Below are 19,710 nucleotides of genomic sequence, written 5' to 3'. Positions count from 1 at the left end.
TATTGGCTTAACTGATATTGAAGATATAGATTGGCCAAAGCTCCATTATATTATTAATGTGCATTTTCTCTAAACTCTTGGCTCTCTGTTTGAAACGAAGAATATTAGATGGTTTTTAAAATAGTTTCACTGGTGAGAACATGAAATTATAGTGTAGAAAACGTGTTTGAAAAGTTTTTCTTCACCAGGTAATTATTTAAGCTTTTCGACAGCACTAATTACTAGTCGCGTTAATATACCTGCCAACAAACAACTGTTTAATATAGATCAGAATGATGGAGGGCACTAGAGTTTTCTTCTGTGTGATTGATTATGGGTAATAAATCTTGTCACATCACAAAAGTCAAACAGGACCTGATAGATTAATTTGCTTCCAACACTGTAGTTTTCTAGGACAAGCTGTGTTTATTCATTTACGGGAGAGTATTGTAAACGTGTGGTTAAAGACAATGGAAAGCCCTTTTACGGAGAGGAGAAAAAGAAGAAAGGGAAGTAAAATTAAATTAATTAAAGATGTTTTTTGATGCAGAAAAAGGCATTCATTAATGAGCTTAGTCCACAAACCCTATTTGTCATTGAGAAATGCTGCTTTAATTCATTGTGTGACTCAGTGAGGTGGTTGATAATTAAGGGGGTTATTTTGTTTTTCATTTTCAAGAAGTGCATTTATATTGTGTGTAAGCTTTGGCTAAAAAATGATCAGTTCCTGACAAGTGAGAGGCACCTGAGAAATTAGCTGAAGGAGGTGTGGATAAATATCGCAGTCCTTTAGTCACCTCAGGGATTGCTGAGCTGAAAGACTAAGTGTTCTGTTGACAGAGGAAGTTCTGGGAGGAGTTAGTCTGGGTAGGGGTTGAAGAATTTATGTTGACTACCGCCTGAGCTGAACTTTGTTGATTTCAAGGTTGTCAGCTCTGCTCCTCTCAGCACCTAAATTCACTTTCAGTCAACCCACAAGAAAGATTTGGTTTAACTCTTTCTTCAGAAAGTGAAATGTAATGCATTTCAGTGCATGGAATAGCTCTAGAGGGTTCCTGCCATTTATGGGAATAAAGTTTCTTATTATTAATTATATATATATATATAATGTTGTTTATATATATTTATATATATAAAAAAACAAGTATTCTTATTTTTTCCTTCCCCAAACTTTAAAATAAATCCCTCTTGCATTCCTCTTTAATTCCACATTCAGTACTTTAAAATAGTTACTAAATAGTAATTTGGATGTTTTAATTCAGAAGTCAGAAATGCTTCGGGTCAATTTTTGTGGGACTGATTTTTTTCTTCTAAGTTGTTAATAATTTTGAAACATACACCTCTCTCTAAACAAAACTTTTAAAAATCAACTACATCAAATATGGATTTCATAGACATTAACTCTGGGTTTTAAATGTTCAGTAAATTTTACTAAACATGCACCTATGTACCTGCCACATACTCAGGATATTCTTCAGTATCCTAAAAGATATTTAAAAAAAAACTTTTAATTTTTCACAGTTAACACGTTGGTGAAACCGGTAACCCTCAACAGTAAATACCAGTTTGGGCTCACCCATGTCTGGTATGCTAAAGGAATTTTCAGGGTATCTGCCAACTTCAGAGCAATATAGTAAAAATTAAGACCCTATAGGAATTTTTTAAGGTCTTAAAAAATTTAAGAACCTGAGGGAATAACAATTATATAAGAATGTGCCTTAGTACTTAAGAATCAGTTTTTCTTTTCATAGGCATCATATCATGAAATAAATTTCCATATTGTATTACAAAATTTTCCTAGGCTTGCTAAAATCTAAAGACAGGCTTGGAGGATTTTAATCTCATGTTTTGTAATTTGCAAGGATTCAATAATTAAGGCATTGAGTTATATACGTTTTTATTGGTAATTTTTTGACTACTTTTCCCAGGTACCCAGAAGCTATTACTGACCCTGCCTACAAGGGACAGATTCTCACCATGGCCAATCCTATTATTGGGAACGGTGGAGCTCCTGACACTACTGCACTGGATGAAATGGGGATTAGCAAGTATTTGGAGTCTGATGGAATTAAGGTAGTACTAGTGATGACTATTTAAAAAGTCTCAACTTGAGGGGGTATAGTTGATTTACTTTAAGAATCTAGGTGGGGTAAATTTTCTTCCTCAGTACCACAGGACAAACCATTAAATTCATTTCCTCCCTCCCTTTCCTTGTTTCTTGCATTAATTTATTTATAGAAAGGGATAGGGAGGAAGAGAGGGAAACATTAATGTGTGGCTGCATCTTGTGCACCTCCTGCTGGTAACCTGGCCTGCAACCCAGGCACATGCCTTATATGGGGAATCAAAACCAGCGACCCTTTGGTTTGCAGGCCGGCACTCAGTCCACTGAGCCACACCAGCTAGGGCTAAATTCATGCGTCATCTTAGATATATGTGAATATTCTTTCACATGACATTATTTTAGTTTTATTTCCCAGGGCACTTTAGATTTGTTCTTTAATGCCTTGAATTATACTTGGTTCATTTGAAAAAATGTTGTTATAAGTCCAAATAATAACTATGTTACAAGAATTGGTAGTGAATATCCTTTTAAAAGGATTTTGATAATCAACTCTATATTAACTATTTGCCTTTTAATCTTATCTTATTTAGAAAATGAGTAAAAAATAGCTTATATGCCATTCTAAAATTAAACACATTAAGCTTTTTATAGGTAATATTTTAAGAATGTGGAATATACAAACCATGCAAAAATTTATACAGCAAATTTACCACTGTTTTTCACCATTCTATTTTTGAATAACTTGGTCTAATCATTGACCTTAGCTCTATTTCTCATAATTTTACCCAAATTTATCATTCCCCTTTATATATAGATTAAATATTATTTCATTATTTTTGACATTATATCAGCAATTATTAATTAAATTATTGATAAATGCTGTTGAGGAAAAATATAAGGTGACGAGAAGGGGGATCTAGCTTGGTCTGAGGATTTAGCGAACCATCTTAAACTGTTTCCTCAAATGACAGATAATTAAGGAAACAATTAAGAGCAAGGTGTTGATCCTCTTTTTTCCTTTATTTCCAAAAATTTAAGCCTCCTATCAATGGATGTAGTAAAGCTTTTTTTTTTTAAAAAAAAATGCAAATGGACTCTGAAGACATGTTGCAAGAGTTGGATAATATTTTGTGATCACCCCTTTTAAATGACTGCTGGTCTCTCTAGGTCGCAGGTCTGCTGGTGCTGAATTACAGTAATGACTACAACCACTGGCTAGCTACCAAGACTCTAGGGCAATGGCTACAGGAAGAAAAGGTGAGAAATACGGTACAGCATCAAATGCCACCTAAGGAACGATCAGTGGGAGGTCTGTGGGAAGTTGGGAAGGCACTGCTAACTGAAAAGGGTCAAGCAGATGAGGCAGATCATGCAGTCTGAAATTATTATTATTGTTATTATTATTTTAAATTTCAGAAAGTGATTCCTTCTCATGTTACGCAGATGGACTGTCTGAACTCACTCTTATAAACATCTAGGACCACGTATTTTCAGTTCATCCACTAGGTGGCAGTCAGACATGCTTGGTTGCATTTCTAATCTAGGAAAGGGGTTAGAGAAAATTTTAGACCTTTCTGTTGTCTCAGCAACTTAACTTCTCCCTTCCCTTTTATCCAGGACCCCCAGATGACAACTTTTATCATGGGTTCTATACCAGCTCTACCATTACCTAGCTGTGTGAAAAACTAGCTGGGCTGAGTTTTGTAATGGTCATTCAGAAGACTCCCCCCAACTCCCACCCGGCCTTTTAATGTTTCCTTTGTGCTATCTAGGGCACCCGATATTACAGCTGCTCTGTGTCAGGACTTACAGTTTAAATATAAGCTTCCCCCATGGCTGTTACTTTGTTTTATAAAGGTGTTTTGACTCTTCTTCCATGACCACAGACGCATAGAATAGACAAGTGTGTAAGATAAAAACCAGTTTGCCTTTTTGTGGTACAGGTGAGACAAACCCCCTTGCTCAAACGTCACTCAGATAACTGGTGGGGAAAAAGACATTACAACTGGTTTTCCTAACCCCTGAGTCATTGCTCTTCCATTATACCACCTCTGTCTCTAGGCGGCCTAGTCAAAGAAAGAAAAACAAATGGTGGTGTTGCCTAACTTACTAAAAAGATGGGAAAATTTCATGATAGCATGACCACTTAACAAGGACCTTCAGAAAAACGCGTTGAGAGCCGATGATGCCCCAGGAATATTGGGCACAAAGCATGGATTTGCATTTTATTTACATATCATCGAGTATGAAGTTCACAAATTTCATTATTTCAAAATATATGTGTGTGTATCTATATGTAATATTATTTAACATCCTGTGTTAAAAGCAACAAAACTGTAGCAAGAGATTGATGTTCAGAATTTCTCATTTTTTATTCTGAAGAAGTGCCTGGGTATTAGGAGTCCTGTGCCCAACTGGAACAGCAATTTACCGTGTTCTGACAACACAGTCACCCTGGGTCAAGAAAAGAAGGAGTAGGGAAATTATTTACTGCTCAAGAAGATAGATGATGCTAAGTTTGTAACTTGAGAACAAAGTGCTGGATCTAATTTCTTCCAATTTCACTGTCACTACAATTTTTTTATAGGTCCCTGCAATTTATGGAGTGGATACAAGAATGCTGACTAAAATAATTCGGGATAAGGTATGATCATCATCTTTAGCCAAATCTATGTTTCTTCACATGTAAATATATATATATTTTTTTCTTACTGCCTGAGGAATTCACTAGTATGTAAAAAAAACCAAATCTGGCCAATTTCTGCCATTTGGGTTTCTGTCATCCTGTTTTACTATTTCTAATGGAATTTTCATGACTGAGTACTTGTTTGGGAAGTTCATTACTGAATGGACTTGAGATTAATTCACTCAGCAGCAGTTTATTGAGTGCCCAGTCTGTGTTCATGATCCCAGCAAGCTGAGGCCTTTATAATTCAGCTCAGGGCTAGCGAAACAGGTGGAGAAGGTTACTATATGCATAACTATTGACCTAAACCGAACACCCCCATGCTGAAAATGCAAAGCAGGAGGTGCACAGCATCGGTGCTGTTATTTGTTTAATCCTTTTGGAAGAGTTGTCTGAAATTAGTGAGTTATATTTCATGAGTGTTTCCAATGAGCCTTGCATGTGTTAACTCAATTACATAGTCTTTCTTGAGACAGTACCAATGGCTGCAGTGATAACAGGCATGTTTGTGTTTTGCTTTCATATCTGATTGCTGAAACATCTGACCCCTCCTCTTAGGGTATCTCCTCACCATCTACTTGCTTCTTCTTTTCATAAGAGGTGGACACTTTTTTTCTCTCTACGTGAATCTTCATCTCTCAGACCAGAAAGAAACTTTATCTGAGGTTAACTACATTCCCCAAATTCCACTAAAGTTGTCTCACTGAATCTTATTACATAAAAAAAGAATGATACAATTTCAAAGTGAAAGAGATTCTTCATGAAAACCTGTTGTAGATTTCTTGTTAGAATATATTGACACAAGATCTCTGTAAACAGGAAAGAACAGCTTTGAAAATAAGTACATGGCTATATACCTGGGATGAGAAGGAAGGCAGAGAGGGTTCATGTGACCCTTCTATTCCATTTCTCATTTTCTTCCCTCTGCCATGATTTTCCTGAGGATAGATGTTAACACGGTTAAGTATCCCAAGTAGATGCTTGTATTTTCTTAGCCCAGTGACATTGTGGGAGCAGTAAACAATGATGAGGCTACCAGAATGGAAAGGAAATAAAATTGGGAAATTCAATGTGGGCTGTAGACTTGGCAAGTTTTATAAAATATAGTGAGATCCTATTAATTTGTGAAAACACTTTACAAGACCACACCATGTTCTTTTTGTTAGTTTAAAATGAGGCCTTCTTTTATGAGAGGCAGTTAGGTTTTCAGAATTTGGCTGAATAGGCTAGTGCAGACAAAATTGTAGTATCACCTATTATATTTAATTTGGAGTGGTGCTGGCTCATATTAAAAACGTATACTGTAGCGTTTAGTCTATTAATCTCAAGTCGGAAAGTAAGATTGCATTTCATTTAGCATGCCTTAAGATGAAGAGGATGAGAACTGAAAATCAAATTTCAAAATTACGGATCCATAAATATAGTCAAGGGATTCTGTGATTTGAATTCTAAAAGTAAGTAGAGACCCTCATGAAAATTAATAATCCAGTGTGGAAGTGAAAGGTGATTTTTAGTTATTTTTTCCAGAATTTGAGGTAGCACTCTGATATTAGTCATCATACAAATAGTTGTCACATCTGAATGGTGTGTTGGCACTTTCTATGCTCATTCAATCCCAAGGGACTTCTTCCCCTAAGAAATACATTTCCAAGGGAAATAAGGATTTTCTTGTATTTTCTTCAATGCAATAATTTCTGGGAGAAGGGCAAACCAATGAATTATTTTGGCATTTTCCCCCCATCAATAAAGTCTTACTTACTAAATATACTATTTCTTTAAGTAGGTCAAATTAAACTTACCAACAAATAAAGTAAATCTCATGGCATGGCTAACAAGAAGAAAATCTTTGCCTTGTTCACGCTAGTAAGGCTAGTTTGTGGAAAAGTCACAGAAGGCTAAACATTTTTTAAAGTTCAGGCTCTTAGGGGACACATAGATATTAGCATGTCTAAAGAAGTGAACATTTTCAATACCACTTCTCAAAGTTTATGATTTACATAGCACTTCACATTTTTTTGTGAACTAATTTTACTATCACAATGCAATACTTTCCCACTCTTTTCTATTTTCTAAAAATATTTAGATTTTTATTTTTTCTCAGTAGATTGTTCTGTCCATGTCTCCCTTGAACTAACTGTAGGTCCGATGCACTAAGGAACAAGCACCTTAAGTACCGGAGGCTGGGGACCCAAATTCTGATGCCTTCGACTGTGCTCGCCCCAGACGGTAGTCTCAGCCCTAAAGAGACATAATTGTGCTTCCCAGAGTGGGTCCCAAAATGCACTATGCAAATTACTTTATCTCTCCAGGTTGAGATGCTTTTGATTATGAGTAGTTACAAAGACATCGGAATCGCAGAGCAGCTGTTTAAGTCCCTGTGAATTTACCCTGTCAGCACCTTCATCATCGGTCCCTTTTAACTGTGTAATTTTTTTAATTTAACAGGGCACCATGCTTGGGAAGATTGAATTCGAAGGTCAGTCTGTGAATTTTGTGGATCCAAATAAGCAGAATTTGATTGCTGATGTTTCAACCAAGGTGAGCAATTTCCTTTTATATTTTATAGTTTTGTTTTAGTCTCTTTAAACCTTCCTTTCTTGTAATATCAAAATCTTCATTTAGGCCAAAGTCATCTTTTGGAAGCATCGGAGTTGAGGGAAACAAAGATCTCAGAGCAGCTAAAATATATATTACAAATCAGTGCATTTAACGTTAGAAATCACTTACTATTATTTTAATTACTTTTCTGGTTCCCCATTTTAACAATGTCAGAAAAGTGGGGCATTGACTTGCCAGAGTCAGGCATAGTGACAATCAGGAGTCAGAGCTAATAGCCAACCACAGAGTCAAGAGCACTTTAAAGAAGTCAGACCCACTAATCAGAGTGTGGGGTTATTTGGGGCAGGGAAAAGTCTTCCTTGACACAGTAAAGATCTATTGTAATAAAGTTCAATTCAAAAATCGCTGTTCATAACAATCACTGTGTAGCCTAAACTGAAATATGTTTAGTGTATATTTATAAGACGATATAGAATACATTTTAGAAAGGTGTGTATTGGTTTTGATTAAATGTTTATTAATGTAGGTATAAGTATTTTGGGCTATAGTCTCTGTCATTGGGGGGCATAAAAGCAGATGGGACAGGCAAATGAGTAATCACCATGGACAGAATTTTGTGGTAAATGCTGTCCTTAGAATGTACCCAGGTTGCCACGAGGGCAAGGGCATGCATGGGGCAGCATTGAACAAGATGGCGGAACCAGGGAAGGCTCTGCAGAGGAGTTAGGCTTGTTCTGAGACCTAAAGAGCAAGTAGTTAATGGATGAACCAAGAGAACTGAGTTCCAGGCACAAAAAAATGGCGTGTATTTGAGAGGCACAGAGGTATGTATGCAACAACATGGTGCATTTGAAGAGTTATGCATTGTTTCATATGGTTGAACCAAAGGGTTCACACAAAGATGGCTAAAGATGAGTGGAGCTGGACTGGGATTAGGTCTAGAGGGTTTCATATTATTGGCTAAATCAACAAAACTGTGACCAGTTAAAAGATCACCCAGTTTTCTTAGCGATTTCAATGAGTTTGAGTGAGCATGGTAAGATGTCATTGGCAGTTTGAGATGTCTATGGGATTCACTATGAAAATTTTTTAAAGAAAAGCTTTTGGTGTACTTTAAAATTTAAAGGGTGGATTACTATCTTTGTTTTTTGTTACATAAAACAAGAGATAAAGCAGGATTTTCTTTTCCTAGGAGTCTGATTTGGTTACCATTGATGTTAAATGAGGAGGATCCAGGCAGGTTGAAACACTTTTGAGGTCATTGCTATTGGTTGGCTCAACATTGGGAATTATTTTCACTATAGGAGAGATGGCTATGAACTTCTCTTCCATCAACATTGAGGCAACAAAGGGTCTTGCTCTTTAAAATTTTATTTTAAATAGAAGTATTCACCCACAACATTTTATTCCTCTGTATATCAGACATACAGTTTCTTGCCTAAGATAGCTCATGGTTATCATGGTCCATTTAAAGAGGTAGCATTTGTCTTAGAATAAAATAATAACTTTTTTGAATACTCAGTTAATTCTCATTTAAAAATTCCATTTCATGGCAGAGGAAATGAGGCTTATAAAGCAAACCTATTTAAAGTCAAATGTAATTGTCTAAGGTTGTGTAGCTCGTCTCCACTTGAACTTCAGTGACTCCAGAATCTGTATGGTTAACCTCACGCTTCTTTTGCCTAATGTCTTGGTATGGTTTGACTGAGACAGTTTCAGAAAGATCCATTTCTAGGATCCTATACTACATGAATTTAAGAAGCTCTCTCACAGCTCCTTATAAAATTAGGCTCTTCTCGACCTGCATCTGACAGGGTCAGAATATGTTTGTATTCTGCTCTTCTGCCTGGGACCCCCCTCCGTCCCCCATCTCTCTCCTCTGCTTGCCTTTAAGAAATCAGTTTGAAAGGTCAGCACATAGTTCTTCTGTAAAGCCTTCCCTGACTTACCCTCCTCCTTTATATTTCATGCCATTTTATAAATAGCTTTATTTAAAAAAAAATCAAATTGTTTTTAGCTCCTTGCAAGGATTGTTTCTCTCACTTGTCTATGGTTAGTTCTTTGAGAGGGAAGACCTTGGTTTACTTATCTGAATCCCCAGCACCTACCATAGTGTTTTTCTCATAGTACATGCTCAATAAATATTGAATGAATGAGTAAAGGAATGAACAAAGCCAAAAAATAGTAGTTAGGGTTGGTGGTAAAGATGTTACAAATTCTTTTGCCTCTTCAGATCCTGAGTACTTTAGTCAGTGTTTCTGGTGGTTTTATATGTCCATTATTAATATATAAACTATCACTGTTTTTAATAACCAATATGAGCTTTGTTAAAAATAAAAACAATAATAGACTAGATGTATTGAGTACCTAGTATATACCAGGCATTTTTCTAAACACTTTACACTGATTAATGTATTCAATCCTCAGAGTAATTCTTTTTGATAGATATTGCTAGTATTTCATTTTACCAAAGGAGAAACAAATATAGATTAAATCCCCTTCTCAGGATGAACAGTTACCAAGATCTCTATCTAGGAAGGTTTGTTTTAGTGTCTACCTCTTAAACATCATCTTGTACTGCCTTTCAACATACTAGAAATAATAATTATTAGTAACTATAGTCACATTGTCATGTACTAATCATAAGTTTACATAGTTTTAGGCCATTTACTTTTTTACATTTGTATAGTGAAGATTCTAGGACATCTAATCAAGAGTGGCAAAGCATATGATTGAACAGTGGGTGAACATACTTTAAAACTGACTGGTTGTATGGGGCATTCTACCCACTTCTGTGACAAAACCTTCTCATTAAGGGTCTTTAGAAAGGAAGCTTCCCCCCTCACACTTTTGGAAAATGATTCATGTTGCGACCTAACACCGATCAACATGACTGCGGAAGACAGCATTTTATGAAGAAGAGTTCTAGCCGTGAGAATGTTACTTTGCTAGGGCATTTTTTTTTTTAAAGAGTAAAAACAGCTTGGTTAGCAGCATGTCAAACTCAGAGAAAACTTGTGTTAATATTATCTGCTGTTACTACTCTTGTCACATGGAAATAGAAGCTGAAAAATTCCAGTCCTTGGCAATCAGTGTTTGCTTATATAGTCTTGATGCTCATGTCGAGCATAGACATGCATTCACATCATTTTAATTCATCACATGAATTATTAGTTAATTGTTTATATATCTGAATTGTATCAGGTCATATGTGATATTCACTTGTTTTTGATTCTAAAATGTGTCCATTCAAATGATCTGCAACAATATTCCCTCTATTTGTTTCTACACATTTATCAAGTGATTAGTTTGAGACACAGCACGAGAGAGAGCTATTTTTCCTTCTAAAATGAGAGAATTTTAAAATTGAGAACTGCCTTGGGCATCGAGCCTAGTGTTTTCCAAATGTGAGGAATGCTGGGCCTTAGAGACATTCACCTTCAAAAAATTCTGTGGTCAAATAAAGTTGAAAAACACTACATAATATATTCCTCTCCCGGAGAATCCTAGTGCAAATCGATATATTCACATGTCCGTGAGATTTTGCTTAATTAACTTCTATCATTCTGTATGGAGAGTACATAATATGTTTGTGTAGAGATCAGCAAAAAGGAGTCTATCTATATTTTTATCTATATTAAATCCAGGGAGAGACTGCAATGATGAAATCTGGTGCTGTTTCTTAATGCCAAAGCAATCAAATAATTTCATTTTAGCTGTGATAAAACATATATTTGTATCAGATTATATTTATTTGGTGAATTTTCTTTGGGTGTGGTTGATAACTTAATTCATTGTCTTGTAATTGCAATTTGGTATAGTTACAACTAGATGGTAATATTGTTTTATTTTGTAGCAGAAGCCTAAGGTTAAGAGTAAATCTGTACTTTTTCAAATTATCTGATGGGAGAGATTATCTGTAGCATTTATGGATCAGTTCAGCAATAATTTCCCCAGATCATAGAAGGACTGGAGTATTTTTTTTTCCTTAGAATGGTCAGCTGGACAAAAAAATATAAACTTTTAATTTTTTTCCCTCAAGTACAGTCTAAGGATTATGATTTCACATTCTGCAGACTTGCCACAGAGGGACACTTCAATGAAAGTAAAATGCTTTTTCAAATATCCAGATTGCAACTTTCATCTAAACTCTTCTTCCGGCTTTGAATTACCCTGAATTCAGAATGTGCTAGGTAACTCGCCAAGCAGGAATCCCTGTGGGCACCCAGCCTTCTAGGCTTCTCTCCCTATATTTCTATTATTTTTCCTTTTATGACTTTGGGGAACTACTTCTTAGATAGATACCTGTGAAAATGGATCTGACTCCAAGCAGTGCTTAAGACATAGATAATGATGATGATATTCTCTGGGATCCTTTTATGAAGTCTTCCATTTAAATGCAAACAATTGCACAGTCACCTAGAGGAGCCAGGAGTGTACACTAGCTCAGCAGTTCCTTTGACTCTCCTACTGACTTTATCCATTAGCCCCGCTGCAGAAGCCTAATGCTCCGCCCCATCCACACTTTATAGCAAGTTGAGGTTCACGTGGTATTTAAAGCTTGATGTACTTATTACATCTGTCTAGTGCTGAATCAGGCAACAATACTTGAAATTTCCATTGCTACTGTTTGTGAGTGGGGCAAAATATGGGAAAGATGGTTGTTAACTATGGAAGCAACCAATTGCTTAGAGATCACTGCTATTACCACAATCAGGATTTCCTATAAAACTGCCCTGGCTGGTGTGGCTCAATGGATTGCGTGCTGGCCTGCGAACCAAAGGGTTGCCGGTTCGATTCCCAGTTAGGGCACATGTCAGGGCCAAGCCCTCAGTGGGGGTCATGCAAGAGGCAACCATACATTGATGCTTCTCTCCCCTTCTTCCTACCTCCCTTCCCCTCTCTCTAAAAAATAAATACAATCTTTAAGAAAAGGTTTTGTATAAAACAGCAAAGTACTTTTTTCCTCAATAAAAAGATACAAACTGTGACACTTGCTATGCCTTTCTTACAAATTGATAACATCCAGTTACTCCCAAGTTAGCAGTCAATCTGCTGCCAGTTTAAGTGCGAAGCATCGTCAGTTATGTTTATGATATTGATGTGCTGCTCTTCGTTGGAACTTCCTCTCACTCTGGTTTTTAAAATGGCAGGACGTCAAGGTGTACGGCAAAGGGAACCCCACGAAAGTGGTAGCTGTAGACTGTGGGATAAAAAACAACGTAATACGCCTACTAGTAAAGGTAAGTAAATTGTTCTATCTCCAATGGGGTGGATTTGTAATATCGATCAGTCAATGTTAAACTTATTTTCTCTATCTGTTTCAGAGAAAGCTTGTACATTCTCTCAGAATGTCAGGGAATCAGCTCTCTTCTGTTACCTTTGATCTACAAAATAAAACATTTATCCCTGTTAAAATTAGACTTTGTGAACTATGTTAAAAAAAAACCAAACCTCAAAGGCTACAAAAACAGAGAAGAAAATGATGCCTGTCCTTATCACTTATTGACTGACATTCTGTGACATGCCACATGCACATTCTTGGGGTTTAGAGATAACCAAAACACTCAAGTTAGTGGAGGACTTCTTTATTATGCTACATGTATTATGCACCACATGTTTGCAGAGGTCATGCTTGATATAGTGCAGACTGTCATATTGCTTTATATCAATTCTTGGACAACCATTAATATTAAAGCTTAAACATCTTTAAGGAGAATTTAACCATTATTACAGTGTTTTCTTAAATAATTTTTTTGTTGGGATTTCTCCTTCTCCATCTTCCTCTCCCATTCTCTGCTTCTGTCTCTGTGTGTAAGCCTCTGTCTCTGTTTCACTGACTTACCAAAATACACACACAGATATTTGTGTACTATCAAATTAGCTTGAGTATAAGGGAACCCTTCAATTTTTTTGTTAGAGAATATCACAAATATCCAAATCATGGTTTCAAAATCTGGTCAAGTTTAGTAACAAAAATGTGCACAAACTCTTCAGTAGCAGATGCTGTAGATGGCCTATCGGTATCTCCCTCTCGGTTTACCATTTTAAGTCATTTTTGCCTGGCTTCCAATGGCAGATGTCTGCATCTCATTGCCTGAGGACTGTCTTTGGTGGGAGCCTGCCGATATGCAGGAAATGCTTTAGAATTGCTGACTCCTGCTGCAGCCCCAACTAATGACAAGAGAGGGTCATTGTGTAAATATTCCAGCTCCTTTGCTCCATACCTGGGCTGTCTTTAAGACGGACGTTCTCCACCGGCCCTCAGAGTTTCTCAGTGGGCTAAAGCTCCCGCTGTCCACAATGGTAACTGCTTGATAATGAACACTTTTTTGGGGTGACTCACAGTATAACTTTCTATTGGTATTTCTTGGAAATGCTTCAAAACAAACTTCTTATTCTCAAATCCTTGTCTCAGGAAATGCTTCTAGGAAACCATCAAAGGCATCTTCCTATCTATATTTATATATAGAATACAAATTTTTCAATCAGAATATAAATATTATAGATGATATGAGAAAACCTTAGGAAAGAAGGATGAGTAAAATTTGATCAGGGAAAAAAGGCAAAACTGAAAAAGGTGAAAGGTGGGCCAACTCAAATCTTGCAAATAAATGATTTTTCTGTGATTCTCCCACAGCTCTAGGTAAGAGACCCTGTATTCCTGTGTGCCCAGGCATGACGCCTTTAGGCTCTGAAACCTTCTGAAGTGTGGGAAAGTGTATTATCTACTTTTTCAGGATCAAATTTTTAATAGTTTTTTTCCTCCACTTTTTATTGATCATTGGCTCCATTTTCCTCACACAAAGCACAGTGAGCCACGAAAGAATTTTTTGCTCAGCTTTATTTATTTGAATCACATGCCATTTTCCCCTTTCCTTGAGGGAGTGGTTAGTCAAGAGAAGGCCTAGCAAAATTACACTTTGGCAAAGAAAAATGTTATTAAATTCTAATCATTCTTGGGTTTCTTTTTTAGCGAGGAGCTGAAGTGCATTTAGTGCCCTGGAATCATGATTTCACCAAGATGGAGTATGATGGCCTTTTAATTGCCGGAGGACCTGGGAACCCAGCTCTTGCACAACCACTAATTCAGAATGTGAAAAAGGTGCCGTGAACCTGGGGGTAGTGTGTGTCTGTGTGCGAAGTGGAGGGGTCTGCTCTATATTGCTTAAAAGGCTCTAAGAGATGTTATTTATTCAGGAATATTTTATCACTCCTATTTGTGACCTTTGAGGTAATGTCAGCACAGATATATGTTATTGGGAACCAATGTAAAAACCAAAACAAAACAGTTAACTGGGATTGTGTCCTCAAGTTCAGAGAGCTGGAGTCCAATCGCCAAATGTGTCTTTCCACAGAATAGTGAAGTGACAACTTATGTCCCTTACCATGACCTTAGGACCTATGCTACCCTCAAGTTTCTAAAGAAATATTAAATTAGGTTTAGTTTAGTCTGAATGTTATGTACATTTTATTGAATTCTAATTCTATAAATGTGTTAATCATGCTCTAATTTATAATCTAACTTTCTATTCTATTACTATTCTCTTTACCTCGTTAATTGAGGGGAAAGAAAGGATGCTTCATTTTGATTCCTGCAGAGAAAATTTTTGAAACTGTACTTCTGGGTTAACAAAAATTCTTCCTGATTTAGATTTTGGAGGGTGACCGGAAGGAGCCATTGTTTGGAATCAGCACAGGAAATTTAATTTTGGGATTAGCTGCTGGTGCCAAAACCTACAAGATGCCCATGGCCAACAGGTAAGGCAGTTTGGCTTTGTTCACAGATGAAACTAGCTCTGAAATACTCTTAGTAACTAAATCCAAAAGGCTTAGAGAACTTACATACCATTTTATTCAAAATAAATAGATAACCATGCCACTAAATGATTCACAGTTGTCTGATTACCTGATGCTACTTTCATTGCATTTTTGAAAGGCAGCCTTCTCTAACAATAACTTTGCTGTAGTTTAACGTTATTTTCCTCCCCTTGGCATAAATTGAGGATATAATACTCAATCAAATAACATTCTAAGGAAAATTGTTCTGATTTTAAACGTGATTTCAGAGAATTGACAACGTTGTAAGGCTGGGTAACTTAAGAACCGAAACATCCTCATATCCTCTAGGTTTTACTTCCTTACTGCAGATGATGTTAATTTATGGGACATGGAGTTTTCCTGTACAGCTCAACCCCACACTGAGTAGTTATCTCTTTATTATTCCCCAGGATCTCTCATCTGTCTTTAAACTTACTGTGGCTCCTTTAAAATAAGTCACTTATATTTGTCTATCTCTGTTAAGCTAGTAAGCAACTCTTTATTACAATTCCCTCTTTTCTAAAACTGATTATAGAAGTTTAATAGACCTGATATTTAATACACAATGAAGCTTCCTGAATTGATTTTTGTTGCTAAAATTATTAGGATCAACAATCTATGACTTCTCACAGATAATTTTCACTAAGCAATTGAAACTTTCAAATTTTAAGTCTTTTCTTGTTTGCTGTTTTACAATGAATGCACTTTTATTCTTCTCTTCACTTTTCCTATTCCCTCTTCTTCTTCTTCTTCTTTTTTTTCTACAGAGGGCAGAATCAGCCTGTTTTGAATGTGACAAACAGACAGGCTTTCATTACCGCTCAGAATCATGGCTATGCTCTGGAAAACACCCTTCCTGCTGGCTGGAAGCCACTGTTTGTGAATGTCAACGATCAAACCAATGAGGTAAGTGCTCTAGAGAAACCTGTTTAATTGGTGATGGAAATGTGGGACTTTTAATACTCTGTTATGCAGACACCTTTCTGTTGTTTATGTGGGCTATCTGGAGAGGGTTGTGTTGTGGAAGAACTCTATTTATAGAGTTCCATAGAATAATGTTTCTAATGTTCATTGTCTATTTATAGGTTATTTCTCATAGCCCTCTGCTTTTCCAAAAGTCCTTTCTCTATGTCTTATTTCCCCATCAGTTGACTCATTAAGATCTATCCTTTGAGTGGTTCATCATGACTTTCTTGCACATTTATTGTTAATGGGGGATTAGCAGAGATCCGCTTGAAACTACTCTGAGTCTTGGGACTAAGCACTGAAGTAACTTTTGAGAAGACCCTTGGAGAAGCACTTTGGGAGATGAAGATAAGAAGAGGATTTGGGTGTATCCTGAAAAGCGCTTTGAGAGACCCGAAAGGCTATAGACCAAATCTGTTGTTTATATTAAGGGAACCACATTGGGTTGAATCTTTGTTGGCTTATTTTTATTAACACTGTTAATTTTCCGAAATGTTCTTAAGCATTTAGCTCAGTTTTTAAATTTGAAATAATACACAGCCCTGGTTGGCATTCATTGTGACAGAAGGTGTCCAATTTCTCGTTCCTTTAGGGGATTATGCATGAGAGCAAACCCTTTTTCGGTGTGCAGTTCCACCCAGAGGTGAGCCCAGGGCCAACGGACACTGAGGTATGTGTGAAAGATGAGGCCTGTTATGTACGTTTTATTTTTTAAATTAGAAGTGTATTCATGTGAAAACTTGATAAATCAAAATAAATCACCCTAGATGATCATGGTATAGAACATTCTCAAGAAGGGTGCTGTGATAATATACTCGTTGTATTAAAATTTCCCCAAGAATATCATGGAAAAAATGTCTATCTCTTTAAATTCAAAGTGGGGAAGCCCTTAAGAAACCTGATGTAAAGCTATTTTTATTTAAATCATTACCATTTTGATATATTTAGTTTTGAAATTTACAATTATTGTCCTATGCAAATGAATTCCCCTTGCTCTCTCGTTTTCATAACAAATGAAATTTTAATCCCCCATCTGTGACTTCACAAAATCTCTATGGCAACTGGTTTGTGTAGCCATGTAGGGAGAAGGAACAGCAGCATCAGGAAGGGCAGGAGGGTCAGGGAGGGGACAGGGCACGCAGGCAGGTACCTGTGAGTCAGAGGAGAACCATAAAGACTTTTTAGAGAAGTTTTGTTTGGAATTTAAAGGTTTCCACTTTTATTGTGTGAGCTTTTGTATCAATGTTCAAGGGCAGCTTTGCAAGACAAGAGCTTTCAGTGATACTCAGGGAAGTCTGGGAAGTCTCGTAACTCTGTCTCTTATACCTTAGGGCCTCCAATAGTAATGTTGACAATTCTTCCTTGTCAGTAGATGCTCTCAGAAAAGACATCTAGGTAAAAGGAGGAGGAGAATAAACATTTTCTGTCTGTAAACTCTACTACCTCACCTTTGAATTGCTTTTTCAGATATTTGTGTTTTTTCTTGTTTTTTATTTTTTAAAAATAATGGTTCTTAATAGCCAAAGTCAATAGCTCATTCTTACTCACAATGAAACTCATAAATAAAAGTTAGTTACACACATATTGGCTAATGAAAGATAAATACTTTTTTAAAATTTAAAATATTAATTATTTGCTTATATTTGTACTTCAGATTAGGAATATTGAAATTAAGACATGTAATATCAATTAATCCTTTTATTTTGTCCTATTGAATAGTTGCAATATAAATATTTTTGTTGAAATTTGTTATGCCTGTTGCAAAAATAGAAGTAAATTAATTGATAAAGTTTAAGAAAAATCTCTAAAGATATATTTAGAGCTGATAGAAATTTTAAAAATCCAGTTATTTCTAACTTTAGGATGCATAAGTAAGATGGCTTCAATTTTTTTTTTTTGTATAGCCAGCATTTAACTCAGAAGAAGAAAATTGTTCATAATTAAGAAGCTGAAAACTTGACATTCTTGAGAAGTCAGTATCTGAAATGTTCATTGTCTGCTGAAAGCTTTCACTTGATAGGATTTCACACAAACACTTAGATGTGTTTATTTGATCTAAGTCTTATAGTAGTAAATATTTAGTTAGTTTTTTCAGAATTGGCAAAACCACTCCTCTAAATATTGTACAGAAATACTTATCCTAAAATATTATTTATCTAAATTTCAAATTTAACTAGGCATACTGTATTTTATCTGGCAGTCTTATGACTCTTGAAGCATCTAACTAGTTGACTTTTTTTTTCTAGTATCTGTTTGATTCCTTTTTCTCACTGATAAAGAAGGGGAAAGGTACCACAATTACATCGGTTCTACCGAAGCCAGCCCTGGTTGCATCTCGAATTGAGGTCAGTATGCGTGGGCTTCTTTTTGGTTTATGTATTTTGGATTTTCTCTATCGTGTAATGATACATTGTTAAGTGAGTATGTGAACCTTTTTAATGTTTATGAAATATGATTGATAATATTATAATCTCCTATCTTTTTAGCATCTAAATTTTTTGTCTATACTTGATAATGTTCATTGGAATTTTCATGTTTAGATTGAAAGTCATATCTTTTAAAGTTTAATTGCTCTTGGATGTTGATAATAAAATAACGTAGTAAAAAATAGGGTTAGGTTTAGTTTGGGATTTTGTATATTTTCCGTTATTCAGTAAGCCATGGCTTTACATTTGTTTGAGATATACTGTTCAGACTATAGAATCATTAAAGATGACAGAATTTTTTGTTTTAACTAGCAGGATTATTACTCAACATCATGAATTGAATAATATTATTTATCTCTAAAGACTAAATGAATAAGGGTTAATATATCATAAGACTTGATCCTTATTTGTTTGAATGCGTGTGTTAAGACCTCTGCCCATTTCTTTCAGAGTTAAATCACACACACACATATGCCCACAGTATTGTTATAGAAAACTTAGAAGGATATATGTCTATATAGTCTCTGAACAAAAAGCATTGAGTTATATGTTTACATGAAATAAGTTGGGTTAGATGGTTTAAGGATTTCCATGACAACCTCTTTTCTTGAGATGAAAATATTGGCGGTAATCCAGCTTCTCAATGTGGAATCAAACTGTGGGCTCTTGGTAGTGAAAGAAGCCATGTACTGTATAGGGTTTTTCTCAGAGTTATCAACTTATGGACTTCAGATGCTTTTCTTTTTTTTAAATGGTGATGGAAGTGTATAATTTGGTGTTCTGCAGTGACTTGCACATAGTAGGTGCTCAATAAATATTTGTTGTAGCAAACAAAGTTTCCCAAGCCCTTAGCTCTTGTAGTGACCAATAACATCTTTCTCCTTTGAAGGGCTTGGCAGTGTTGTGTGTGGCTAAAAAATAAGCAGTATTTGCTTGAAATCATATACACCATTTGTATGAATATGTTGCCAAGACATGATCTTTTTTTTGGTTATATTACCTGTAAATATTTCTGGTCCTGACCTGTAAAGTACAGGCAAAATATAAACATGAAGGTGTCCCCATGTCCCATATTTTAATCCATGAAATATTGAATGTAATACACTTAGTGAATTAAATTGTAGAACAACCTTATGTAAAAAATATACACACATAGATGTATATATTTACATACATATATTTATGTGGTTATTTTTAGATAAATATAT

The 19,710-nt window shown here is 35.8% G+C and overlaps 1 protein-coding gene across 1 annotated transcript in view; it reads left to right on the top strand.

The window, feature by feature from the left end:
• Positions 1-19,710, top strand: part of CPS1 (carbamoyl-phosphate synthase 1) — a 113,211-nt gene that overhangs the window by 17,500 nt on the left and 76,001 nt on the right. The window contains exons 3-12 of the mRNA XM_054585692.1: positions 1,908-2,052; positions 3,212-3,301; positions 4,632-4,688; positions 7,176-7,268; positions 12,443-12,532; positions 14,266-14,394; positions 14,944-15,050; positions 15,878-16,016; positions 16,669-16,746; positions 18,323-18,421. Coding sequence (XP_054441667.1) covers positions 1,908-2,052; positions 3,212-3,301; positions 4,632-4,688; positions 7,176-7,268; positions 12,443-12,532; positions 14,266-14,394; positions 14,944-15,050; positions 15,878-16,016; positions 16,669-16,746; positions 18,323-18,421 — 1,027 coding nt within the window. The remainder of the gene's footprint in view (positions 1-1,907; positions 2,053-3,211; positions 3,302-4,631; positions 4,689-7,175; positions 7,269-12,442; positions 12,533-14,265; positions 14,395-14,943; positions 15,051-15,877; positions 16,017-16,668; positions 16,747-18,322; positions 18,422-19,710) is intronic.

This window comes from Pteronotus mesoamericanus, unplaced genomic scaffold (genome assembly GCF_021234165.1).
Source record: "Pteronotus mesoamericanus isolate MK-2021 breed Mesoamerican mustached bat unplaced genomic scaffold, CSHL_Meso_final contig_90, whole genome shotgun sequence".
Lineage (NCBI taxonomy): Eukaryota > Metazoa > Chordata > Mammalia > Chiroptera > Mormoopidae > Pteronotus > Pteronotus mesoamericanus.
Note: the sequence above shows the minus strand (reverse complement) of the source record. Positions and strands in the feature narration are given on the sequence as shown.